Source organism: Dasypus novemcinctus, chromosome 20 (assembly GCF_030445035.2).
Source record: "Dasypus novemcinctus isolate mDasNov1 chromosome 20, mDasNov1.1.hap2, whole genome shotgun sequence".
Taxonomy (NCBI): Eukaryota; Metazoa; Chordata; class Mammalia; order Cingulata; family Dasypodidae; genus Dasypus; species Dasypus novemcinctus.
This window is the reverse complement of record NC_080692.1, coordinates 22,850,982-22,864,321: the sequence shown is the minus strand read 5'-3', so window position 1 is coordinate 22,864,321 and position 13,340 is coordinate 22,850,982. Positions and strand designations below refer to the sequence as shown.

At 41.0% G+C, this 13,340-nt stretch overlaps 1 protein-coding gene and 1 pseudogene across 4 annotated transcripts in view; both read right to left on the bottom strand.

Annotated features, from left to right (window-relative positions):
- Positions 1-13,340, bottom strand: part of GALNT8 (polypeptide N-acetylgalactosaminyltransferase 8) — a 59,707-nt gene that overhangs the window by 24,557 nt on the left and 21,810 nt on the right. For all 4 annotated transcript variants that reach the window (XM_058282618.2, XM_004459024.4, XM_004459023.4 and 1 more), the window contains exon 3: positions 2,335-2,501. In XM_058282618.2, the coding sequence (XP_058138601.1) occupies positions 2,335-2,501 (167 nt within the window). The remainder of the gene's footprint in view (positions 1-2,334; positions 2,502-13,340) is intronic.
- Positions 7,031-8,820, bottom strand: LOC131274781 (ribosome biogenesis regulatory protein homolog; annotated as a pseudogene).

Below are 13,340 nucleotides of genomic sequence, written 5' to 3'. Positions count from 1 at the left end.
ATCCTATATACATTGATATAATTTCTGAAAGGGTTGTATTAGCTCTGTTGCTACTTGAAGCATCTGACCTGATTGCAAATGAAACTTCACACCTAGGGAAAGAAAAGAAGGGGAAGCAGCTCCAGTACCAGGCTGTAGCATTTCAACAGCACTCAAGTGCTGACAGGGCAAGCAAGGAAAGTCCTCTGTGGACTTCACATGTACTATTTAATCCTTGGAACAGTCCTATGTGGTTGAAGCACCATCATTTCTCCTGTGTTACAGATGAGGAAACTGGGGCATGAAGTAGTTGAGTGACTTGCCACCGAAGTCACAATGGGTAGTAAGTTTCTCTAAGAGCACACATGGTAGAGATTTCCAATGATCTTCCTCCATTTAGTGCAAAGCGAGTTTTTTCGTTATGCTCAGCGTGGGCCTGATCTAGCTAATGTTTCAGTGGTTAATGAGAGAGAAGCTGATTTCTGTCCCTGTGACGCCAGTCAAAGCTGACTAACAGTGTCCCTTTGGTGTCCATCCAAACAAATTTTCCCTATGAAAAAGAGAAATGGGTTCTGGTTCCAAGTGAGAGGGATGTGTGGCCAGACAGGACACAGTTGGGAACAATAGTGAGTTTGACTCTGTGTCTGCCCCGTGTTTGTAACCCTTATCTTTTGATATTATTATTCCACAGGAAGAATTCTTGAATTAACTCTTATCTACACACCATGGAGCATGGAATTATAGAATCTGTGATTTTTTCCATAGGGAAAAAAAAATTACCCTCAGAGCTCTTCCAGCTCAACACTTGCATTTTCCCTATGAAGAAACTGAGGCCCAGAGAGGTGAGACGACTTGTCCTGAGGGTCATCCCATAGAGCCCAGAAGCACAGAACCCACGAGAGAATCTCTTTCTAATAAGCATCTATTTCTTGCTGGCAAAACAAGTGTACAATTTGGGATCAAGTTTTAGGCACAGAAACAAAGGGAGTATTACATTTTCTCTCTCTCTCTTTTTTTTCTTTTGGTTTTCAACAGAATTTTGCTCTAGGAATCATCAAATCTTATTTCTTATGAAGTTACATTGGAACAACAAGAGAGGGAGGTGTTTGAAGGATGAAATGGAACATGGTTAGTGTCTGGAAATCCCGAGAGAAAAGCTTAAGAGATCATTATGCTTGTCTCTCTCTTTCTATCCTCCAGTCAAACTGGCCCCAACTGGAGGCTGTCAAAGCCTGCACAGCACTTGAAGATCCCCAGGAAGGAGCATATTCTGCCTTCCTCAGGCAACTGCTTCACAACCCTGTCAGGAAGTTATTCCACATGACTAGCTTAAATCCCTGATGTTATGACTTTATTCTATTAATGAAATTAATAGCTAAACTGGCTGAGATGCTTCTATATGTTACACATCATTCACAATCCACATATTACACCAATATACATAGTGGTTAGAGCTAGGGCTCTAAGTTTAAGGTCAAATCTTGGTTCTATCACTTGCCAGTTGTGTGATATTGAACAAGGCCCTTGACTAGTGTATGTATGCCTTAATTATCTGTACCTATGAAACGGACAAAAAAAAATGTGGTCCCTTGGCCATAGGGTTGGTTGTAATGATTAAAATAGTTTATCTATGAAGGTGCTTAGAACAAACTGTTGAGCTGCCATTATTATCTCATTTCTCACTATAGCCCCATGAGACATTGTTATCAGCATCCCTATTTTGCAAATAAGAAAGCAGGTACCTGGAGAAGTCAAGTCAAGGTCATAGAGTTTATAAGGGAGAAGCTAGGATTGTGAACTCAGTGTGGATCCAGGTCCACTCTCTCCCATTTCTTCTCATGTCCACCTTGAGTGGGCTGGAGGAGGGGGGCCCAATCCTATGGGCAAGAAACTACCACTGCCAAGAGCCTCAGCATCCAGAGCCCTCCAGGCATATTTCCCCGAGATACTGGTGTCAGAGGGAGCATCTCCCAATCCCTTCTTGGTATCTGAGGTCCTCCTCTGGACCCCACTCACCCCCTCACATGTTGCTCCAAGGACACGGAAAGGGGTGGCTTTGGAGTCACAGAGTTCTGGGTCTGACTCCCAGCTCTGCCCCTGGCTTGGCAGGACTTGAGCACACCTGGGGTGTCTCAGTCTTCATTTCCTCATCTCTGTAATTAAGATCATGATCCTTAGTCTTGATTTTTGTGACACTGAATGTGACCAAAACAAATAGGGCTTCAATAAATAATCCTTTTTTCTTCCCTTCATGAAAAGCCCGAGGCATCCTAAACCTTGAGCCAGAACCCCTTTCCACCCTAGTGCTGTTGATAAATGGTAATTTTTGCTGTTATTCCTTGATCAAGAGCTCACCATTTGAGCTGAAATCATCCACCAAGATGATCTCCTTCAGCACGTGAGAGGGCGTCCGGTTGATGATACTGGTGATGGCTCGCAGTATAATGGACAGAGCTTCATTCATGAATATGACAATGACACTGAGTGATGGGAGTTGGGAAGAATATGTCTTCTGAAGACACCTATAAGAGACCATTATTTATAACCATATTCTTATTCTTAATTACTTAAAAGTAATGATCCAAGCTTCCCTTTCTCTTAGTATTATATCAATCAACATAACAATTCCCCAAACTTATCAGAGAGGGAAACTCTCTCAGATGCTTACCATAGTAGCAAGATTTTATATTTTCTTATCAAACATTTTTCTGCTGCTAGGGAAAAAAAAAAGACATTCCCCTTGATTAATCCAGCAGATGCTTCCACTTAGAAACACCACATTCCATAAAGGAATTCCCATTCCTCCCCCAAGCCAAATTAGCCTCTTTGACAGAAACCTTCTTTCTGATATTGCCATCATTCATTCCCTGTGTTCTCAGACCTTTTAGTCATTCTGACACACCCCTCTACTTCATCCCTATAGTGACAGGGTAAACTGTCTGGAAAATTGTGCTTGACATGCACTTTTTTTACATCGTCTACATTTATTAAATGCTTACCATATGCTAGGCACTGGTTACTCTTTTATTTTTGACATCTTTGCTGAGATATGATTCACATAAGATAAATTCAACCATTTAAAAGTAAACAGTTCAGTGATTTTTATAATACTTACAGAGTTGGACAAACATCACCACTATTTAATTTTAGAACATTTTCATCACACATAAAAGAAACCCCTTACTTATTAGCAGTCAGTCCCAATTTCCCCACAACTTCTCCATCCCCCCAGTCCTAGGTAATGAATAATCTACTTCTGTCTCTATAGATTTGACTATTCTGGACCCTGTATTAAATGAAATTATACAGTATGTGATTTTTGATGACTGGCTTCTTTCACTTAGCATGATGTTTTCAAGGTTCGTCCATGTAGCATGTATCAGCATTTCATTACTTTTAATTATCAAATTTTATTCCATTGTGTGACTATAGCACATATTGTTTATCCACTCATATCCAGTTGTTGGATATTTAGGATGTTTCCACTTTGGGGCTATTAAAAATAATGCTGTTATTAACATTCACATGTAAGTTTTTGTGTGGGCATATGTTTAATTTCTCTTCAGTATACCCTAGTAGTGGAATTGCTGGGACATATAGTAATTCTGTGTTTAATCTTTTGAGGAACTACCATGACTGTTTTCCAAAGTGAACATATCACTTTACAATCCACAGCAATGTATGAGGGTTCCAAAATTTCCATATCCTCACCAATGTCTGCTATTTGGATCCTTTTCCCATCTTTTTCATTGGCCTATTTGTCTTTTTATTATCAAGTTCCAAGAGCTCTTTATGTATTTTAGATACAAGTCCTTTATATGATATAGAATTTGGCAAGTGCTTTCTCCCATTGTGTGGGATGTCTTTTCACTTTCTTGATGATGTTCCTTTGAAACACAAAAACTTCATTTTGATAACGTCTAATTTATCTATTTTTCATGTTGTTACTTGTGCTTTTGGAGTCATACCTAAGAAACAATTGCCTAATCCACAATCATAAAGATTTATTACTATGTTTTCTTTTAAGAGCTTTATAGTTTTAGTCTTACACTTAGGTCTTCAGTTCATTTTGTGTTAATTTTTGTACATGGTGTGGTATAGATAGCCAACTTCATTCTTTTGCATTTGAATAGTCAGTTGTACCAGCACCATTTGTCAAAGAAACTATCCTTTCTACATTTAACTGTCTGCACCCTTGTCAAAAATCAATTGGCAGGAGTGGATGTGGCTCAAGTGGTTGGGCAACCACCTCCCACATGGAATGTTCTGGGTTCGGTTCTTGATACTCCTAAAGAAGACAAGCAGATAACGAGCAGACACAATGAGCATACAACAAGCAGACAGACAAGGGAGCCATCTTGGGGGGAGGCAGATACAAGAGCAACAAAAATCAATTGACCATAAATATACTTGTTTATTTTTTGACTTTTAGCTCTATTCCATTGATCTATACATGTCTATCCTATGCCAGTACAACACTGTCTTGATTGCCATTGCTTTGTAGTAAGTTTTAGAATTACTTACTAATTCAGTGGCATTCAGTGTGAGTACTCCAAATGTGTTTTTCTTTTTCAACGTGTTTTGGCTATTTCAAGACCTTGAATTTCCATATGTATTTTAGGATCAGCTTGGCAAATTCTGCAGTGAAGTCAGTGGGATTTTGACAGGGATGGCATTGAATCTGTAGATCAATTTAACTCTGTTCTTAATTTTTAATTATATATTTTAGAATTTATTTTCTTAAGGGTTGGTCAAGGGCTTACCATATATACCCCAACTTATCAAAATCTACTTTGGACTTGTAAAATCTTAATTCAAGTGAAATCAAGAAACTTCACTGCTATATAGCTCCATTCTTTCCCCACTTTTATGTGCTATTATTGTTATACATCTTTCATCTATTTATGTTACAAACCCAACAATATATTGTTATAATTACTACCTCATATAATCTTGTGTCTTTTAAATGAGCATAAAGAAAGGTAAGCAAATATATATTTGTAGAATTTGTTATATTAATATTCTCATTTACTGGGTTTGAATATCTTCATTTTTTTCCTGTGGACTCAAGTTACAATCTAGTGTCATTTCCTTACTCTAATATAGCTTTTCCCACCTACTTCATTTGTGCTTATGTATTTATATAAATTAGAAGCCCAGCAACAAAAATGCATGCACATTGTTTTATACACTTGCCTTTTAAGTCTTTTTAGAAGAAAAAGAAGAAATATGTAACTACAACATCTTTTACAATTACCTACATAATTACCTTCACCTGTGTTCTTTCTTGCTTTCTGTTTGTTTTTTTTTTGTTTTTTTTTGTAATCATTTTATCATCTGATGTTACTTGCTTTCACCCTGAAGAACTGCCTTTAGAATTTCTCATAAGGCATGTCTGCTACCAACAAACTCTCAGCTTTTGTTTTTCTGGGAATGTCTTTATTTTGCCTTCGTTTTTGAAAGACAGTTTTGCTAGATATAAGATTTGAGGTTGATAGATGTTTTTCTTTCAGTACTTTCAGTATATCATCCCACTGTCTCTTGGCCTCCATCCTTTGTAGTGAGAAATCAGTATTACTCTTATTGGGATTCCCTTGTTTGTGGTGAGTTATTTTTCCCTTGTTGCTTTCAAGATTTTCTTGTTTTCTTCAGCTTTCAACACTTTGACTATGGTATGTTTAGGTGTAGATCTTTGTGTTTCTCCCACTTGAAATTTTGGGATAAATTTTTGGAGTTTTTTTGGATGTGTAGATTAATGGTTTTCATCAAACTTGGCAAATATTCAGCCATTAATTCTTAAAATATTTTCCTGATCCTATCTCTTTCTCCTCTCCTTCTGGTGCTCCCATTATGCATATGTATTGGTATTCACTTTCACTTCCTAGCTGCTAAAATAAATAGCATAAAATGGGTTGGCTTGGCAACAGGTATTTACTGGTTCATAGTTTCAGAGGCTAGAAGACTTACTTCCTTCTGGGATGGCTATCTTGTGGCTGGCCAGCAGTCTTTGGGTTTCCTTGGCTTTTCTGTTAAATGGCAATGCACATGGTAGTGTCTTCCAAGTTCCATTGACTTCCAGCTTCTAGCTGTCCCCCATGGCTTCTCTTGCTCCAACTTCCTTTGCTTATATGGACTGCAGCTTCAGCCATATTGGGTTAAGACCCACCCCCATTCATTTTAAACCACTTTAACTAATAACATCTTCAAAGTTCCTATTTACAAATGGCTCAAACCCAGAGGATCAGGGGCTGGGATCTGAACATGCCTTTTGTGGGGCGCATGATTCAGTCACCAACAGTGTGCATAATGTTGCCCCACATTTGCCTGAGGATCTGGTCTTTTCTCTCTCTCTCTCTCTCCCCTTCCAATTGCATAATCTCTATTGATCTATCTTAAAGTCCACTGATTCTTTTATTAAGCCTCCTGAGTGAAGTTTTCATTTCAGTTACTGTACTTTTTATCTAGAATTACCATATTTTTCAATTTTATATCTCTTTGTTGATAGTCTCTGTTTGATGAAGCATCTGTCCTTTGTTGGTAGATTTGTGTGTAGGAAATGCTGTCACATCTTCTCCACATCCTGCCCTTATTTCCCCTTAGTGGAGGCCCTCTAGTATTGGGTCCCAGTCTTCTAGACCCTTCAGGGATAAATGTGATCCCAGGAGGACTTTTCTTGGCCATTTCTTCCCCTGATTTTCTCTGCTAAATTTCTGGTTGCTTTGCCCTTTTGCTTGTTGCTACTAGTATCATGGAGCTATGAACACACTTAATTGTTCTCTAACCAGATCCTCATTGTTTTTATTTCTTTATTTTTTATATAAGCATGCTTATTAAATAATCTTTATAACAGTTAGCTATAAATACAATTGTGACAATGTTTGTAATCTTTCCTTGCCCCCCCCCCTTGATACACAAGTTTGTTATTTTAAAAATGCAGAAATGTATAAATCAATCCATTATAAGTCTGAAATAAGACAAATTCTCTCTCCCTCTATTTCCAAAATTAAAAGGAAAAAAAGGTGGCTGTTTAAAAATAGATCTTGTTCCTGGTTTCTATCATGTTCTTTCCCTAATTCTTAATCTCTAGCTAAAGTCTCAGCTGTAGGAAAAACACTAGTTTGCGGAGTCCAACACTTACTCTCTTGAGGCAAGAGCAATCTTGTCCCTTCAACCCCAAGCTTGTGGAAAGTAGCAGCCACTTTCTTCCGTAGTCTCTGAAGTTCCTAGAATTCAATGTTTGGTATATGGTTCTTGGTTTACAGAGTAGGTCTCAGGGTGCCACTATTACTTCCTCCTCTTTCCTCCTTGGCGCTGCCCTCCTTTCTCTTGCCACCATGCTAGGTGGCCCTGAATTCATCTGCCTCCCAAGCTCCCTTTCCTTGTCCCTCCCTGGCTAAGTGGGCCCCCTTTCCTCTTGCTCCCAGGATTCTGTCAGTCCTCCTTCCTCTTGCTCTTTTGACTCATTTTTCTCCTGTTGGCAGCCTCCTCCTGGTCCTTTTCTCTCATCTGCTTATTGGTGACCCTCCTCATGTCCAGTTGAGACATCTTGCTTTTCATGACTCACAGCAACTCTAACTGGTTCTTCTTCCCAGCTGCAAAGTCCATGAAGAGAGGCTGAAACTTCTTTTTTTTTTTTTAAGATGTATTTATTTATTTCTCTCCCCTTCCACCTCCACCCCCACCCTGGTTGTCTGTTCTCTGTGTCTATTTGCTGCGTCTTCTTTGTCCACTTCTGTTGTTGTCAGCAGCACGGGAATCTGTGTTTCTTTTTGTTGTATCATCTCTGTGTCAGCTCTCCGTGTGTGCGGCACCATTCCTGAGCAGGCTGCACTTTCTTTCACGCTGGGTGGCTCTCCTTATGGGGCGCACTCCTTGCACATGGGGCTCCCCTATGTGGACAACACCCCTGCGTGGCAGGGCACTCCTTGCGCACATCAGCACTGTGCATGGGCCAGTCCACATGGGTCAAGGAGGCCTGGGGTTTGAACCGTGGACCTCCCATGTGGTAGACGGATGTCCTAACCATTGGACCAAGTCTGCCACCCTGAAACTTCTTCTTCTTGCTGTGCCCCAGGGCACCTTCTCCTTGGTCAGGCATTTCTGGAAGCACCCCACAGATGCTGGGGAGACATTGGCCACCTGCATGGCATAGCCCAGCTCCTCCTTTCACTGATAGCCAGTAGGACACACATCAGCAGCGCTGGGCAGCTGCATCTTGTGCCATAGGCCAGGTTTTGCAACCTGTTCAGCTCATTCTTGGCCAGTCGTTCCTTTTTGGCCTGAATCCCCTGGGCAAACTGGTCCTCCAAGGGGTCAGTGACACCAGGCACCTCCATCAGTCACTCCGTGGTGTCATCACAGTGGTTGTTCACCTCACCTCACACCAAATTGGTTTTCTTCTTGGGATGGATGCCCTTGAAGCATGCGAACAGCAGCCAGTTCATAAGCAATGGTGGCAGGCCTGTGGTGGGTTCCAGCAGACACGCCACCAGTACTTCCTCCCCCGCCCCATGGGCAGCAGCCACAGCTGGTTGATGAGCATCTGTGTGTTGTCTCACTTCAGAGCCTGTAGGTCACCCTCCAGCATGGGTCCCACATGCCAGAAGCCCTTTGGGAGGTTATAATCTGTGGCCAGCAGGTTACCCGGGTCAAACTCCAGCTACAGTTCTTGTGTACCATGTTGCACTGTAGTTTCTCTGCCTCATCCTGTTCAGCCTTTGCCAGCCGCTGCTCCATGCACCGGTCCTCCGTGGCTCCAGCTCAGCTACCTTGTCCTGGACTGCAGCTTAACTTACTTTTCCCACTGCTATTGACACACCTTTTAGCATGGAAATCTGCATGGTCTGTTCCAATGATGTCAGTTCCTTCAATGTGAACAAAAGTTCTGTGTCACCTCACAGGAGCTGGAGATTGAGATAATGGCCCATTTAACCCAGAGTAACACCCCTGCTCTACAAGCAGATACCATGGTGGGGAAGTAACAGCCCCTGATCTTCTCAGCTGGTGCCTTCCAGTGTGGAAACCCCTGCCCTGTGCGTGCTGGGGTAGAGCAATCAGGGTTCGGTATTTTGGGCCTATCACACCTAGAGTTGAGATCCCACTTTCTGGGTAGGGTCTAGGTGGAGGGAGGGAGTGTTGGTTTTCTCAGCCACACCCACCGGTAACAGCTTGTTGGCATCAGAGGACTGGAGAGGTGAGAAATGCTTGCAGCCTGCCTCTTCGAGAGTGAAACCATAGCTCGAAGCTAGGAGCAGGAGGAATAAGGAGCCTCCTGCCTCCGTACCCCATCATCCTGACCACAGCTGTCTGGACTGGAGCACAGAGAGCCTGCAGTAAAATTTCCATGACAGAGCTGGGGGAAGGAGAGAAGCAGCAGCAAATCTTGGCTCAAATGCCACAGACTCTTCTTCTCACTGAGATGTAGTAGATGTTCTTGAAAGAATGTTTCTCCATTTGCTCTGTGTCCTTAGGACAATTTCCAGAAACTGTAAATGATCTTTAAAGTAATTTTCTCCAGACAAATGGGTGTGTTGTTAGGGAGGGGGAATGCCATTTTCCATACTCAACTATTCTGGAAGTGGAAGCCTGGATTCACACTTTTTTATTTTTTATTTAGATTAGTTGCCAACATATTTTTAAAAGTCCAGATTTTTGGTCACATTTACCCAGAACATATGCTCCCCTGCTTCCTGCAGTCCCTACCGAGACTTTTCTCCAGTGGATGTCTATAGGCATCTGAATTGCAGCCCATGAGATTTCATGGGAATTTTAGGCAGAGGCCACAATACATTTGGATGCCCAGGGGCACGAAGGAGTCAGCCTGCTTGAAGAACTGCACTGTTCCGTAGTAGTGGCAAGAGACAAGGCTGGACAGATCAGCAGGGACTGGACCAGGAAGACTAATGAGTTTGGATTTTATGCTAAAGATGCTGAAATATTTTAAACTGAGAATAGGTATGATCAAATTAACATTTTTTAAAGATTTATTTATTTTATTTCTCTCCCCACTCCCTCCAACTCCCCACCCCTGTTGTCTGCTCTCTGTGTCCATTTGCTGCGTGTCCTTCTTTGTCCGCTTCTGTTGTTGTCTGCAGCATGGGAATCTGTGTTTCTTTTTGTTGCGTCATCCTGTGTGTCAGCTCTCCAGGTGTGCAGCGCCAGTCCTGGGCAGGCTGAACTTTCTTTCGCTCTGGGCAGCTCTCCTTACAGGGCGCACTCCTTGCTCATGGGGCTCCACTATGTGGGGACACCGCTGCATGGCACGGCACCCCTTGAGCGCATCAGCACTGGGTTTGAACCACGGACCTCCCATGCGGTAGACGGACGCCCTATCCACTGGGCCAAGTCCGCTTCCCCAAATTAACATTTTAAAAAGACCATTCTAGCTGCCGTCAGGTAAGAGACAGTTGGATTCTCAAGAGTTAGGTAGAATCACCCCAACTATTTGTAGAAAAGAACCTTGAGCTAAATCCGGAAGATCATCAACATGTAAAGCAGAGGCAGAGGATCCTGATGAACGCTGGCTTCAAAGTCTTTAAACGTCAGTAGCAGCCCTCAGTGCCTGGTACAGAATGGTTATATAACAAATGCATGTTTAATCAAGAGTAAGAATAGTTATGTTAAATTGAAGACTGATTATAACTCTGCTCAGCTTTTTTCCCTCTTATCAACATAGACCCATCAGCTACCTTCAGATTTTCTTTCCTCCCACATATCCTTTTGAATATTTTCTTGGCTATATCCTAAACGTTTTCACAACCCTTGTATTTCCCACACCTCACATTCTCTTCTCCTCCTTATATCAAGAGATACAGGAAATGTGGCTCTTGCAGTTTCAAAAAGAATGATCTCACCCCCTTCATTGCTTCCCCAGCACCTAATCTAGAATGTGTAAACCAGCACTGTTCTATAGAATTTTCTGTGATGACGAAAATGTTCTCTATCTGCTCTGCCCATTATGCCACATGCAACTATTGAGCACCAGAAGTGTGGCCAATATGACCAAAAAAACTAAATTTTTAATTTAATTTTAATTAATTTAAATAGCTACATGTGGTTTGTAGCTACTCTGTTGACAGTGCAACAGTAGACACTATAATAAATATTTGTTGCTTGTATGGCAGCTAGAGGAACTGACCTTTAACAACTCCTAATACAGCACAATGTGCCTGCCCCTCCCCCCACCAGAATAGGAAGGGACAATTGGAGAAGTAGATAAGGTGAATAAATTCTAGGTGTTAGAGCTAGAAAGATAAACTTTATGCACATCAGAGTTTTGCCTGAAACTAGTGTTGTGTGGAACAAATAAACTGATCTATACACATGCAAACAAGCTTCCAACAAATTGCTAAATATATTCTTACATTGGGATCTCCTAGAACATGGTATAATAGCAGCAGGGCCAGTTGAGTGAGCATGCAACCTGCGCAGCTGCACGTGGCATCACCGTTAGAAGGGACTTTGACTTGATTTAATGCTTTACAGTCTCTGTCTTGAAAGTCTTAACAATTTTTTAACAAAAAGCCACACATTTGCATTTGCATTGGCGACACATTTGTAGCTGGGTCTGCCCACAGTATTTTAATGGACTCTCTATTAAAACTATGACTTTTCATGTGTTTAATTGTTCATTGGTATTTAATATCTACCCAAACACAGTGCAGTAGGTGACTGATAGAACAATTTTTAAATAGCACTCTCCTGAGCTTCCTTCTTCTGCTCTCTGAAAGGTAAAGAGAGGACACAACATAAGAACTGCCAGGGCTGGCATCTTTCTGGTATCAGACATTGTCCAGAAAGCTGGGGTAGCTTAGTTACTGCAGTCAGTTTAGCATCTTGCTTAACAGGAAAATGAACCAAATGGCATCTAATGTCCACTCTAAATTCATGATCAGAGATGGCATGAAAAATGTTTTTCCCCATCCTCACGCAAGCTAAATAGGTAAAAGGTTTTTCTAAATATCTCATGGACAGAACATCCTAAGACAGGCAATCTACATGTTGAAATGATGGGTCTTAGTGGAGAAGCAGCTTCCTACCTCTTCATCTATGGCTACACCTGTACCTTCTGATGTGGGGATTCAGGAGATGCTAAGGAATCATCTTTTTAGGGTAATGTCATGGAGATTACCAATTAACCACTCAAACCACACATTGGGCCACTGTCATACACTACATGGCTTGTAGGTTAGATCTTGAATAATGATTCTTTTTTTTTTTCTGGTTGCTATAAAGGGAAGACATTTTATAAATTTCCTGGTCATGATTCATTGTTTATTTTATGTCTGCTTGATTCGGCTATAAAGTCTTATCACCCAGAAGCTGTGACAAATGACATCTTTCAGAATCTCACAAAAAAATATTCATAGTCAAAACTATGAGATGTCCAATGAACTACCAAGAAGCTCAATAAACTCCCAGGTAGGATAAATGCAAAGATACACACCCAGACATACCATGGTCAAAATTTTGAAAGTTAAAGAAAAATTAAAAATCTTGGAAGAGGCAAGAGAAAAATAACCTGCCTAATACAAGGGAACACCAATAAAATTAACGGCTGACTTCTCTTCAGAAATAATGGAAGGCAGAAGTTAGTGGAGTAATATATTGAAAGGACTAAAAGAAAAATTTATCAAGCATCTTATATTTAATATCATTAAAATATGAAGGTTAATATAGATGTTTGCATATAAATGAGCACCGAGAGAATTCATTGCTAGCAGTCTGACCTTATAAGAAATACTAAAGGAAGTTCTTCTGCCTGAAAGCAAGTAAATGAATCCATATGGTAATTTAGATCCACACACTAAAAATAAAGAGCGATGGTGTGGTGGCTTGGAGATATGTAACCCAGAAAAACATGCTCTTAATCATAAACCATTCCTGTGGGTACAAACTCATTGCAAATAGGATCTTTTGATGTGGTTCCTTCAGTTAAGGTTTTACCCAACTGAGTCAGGATAGGTCTTAGTCCTATTACTGAAGGCCTAAACTGAAGCCTTAAACGGAAGACCATAGAGAGAGAAGCCAGAGTGGGAACAGCCAAAAGCCAGAATGAAACCTAGTAGAGAAGCTGGGAAAGGCCGCCATGTGCCTTGCCACATGACAGAAAAGTCAAGGACTAAGGATCACCAGCAGCCATCCCCAGGATGCCACAGTCTTCTGAGAGAAAGCCTCATATTGCTGATATCTTGATTTTGGACTCTGTCTAGCCTCAAAATCATGAGCCAATAAATTCCTGCTGTTCAAACCAATCCATTGCATAATATTTTCTTTATCTGCCTGGACACTAAAACAATTGGTAAAGGTAATTATGTAATTATAAAAGACATGTAAATGCATATTTCTTTTCCATTCTTCTT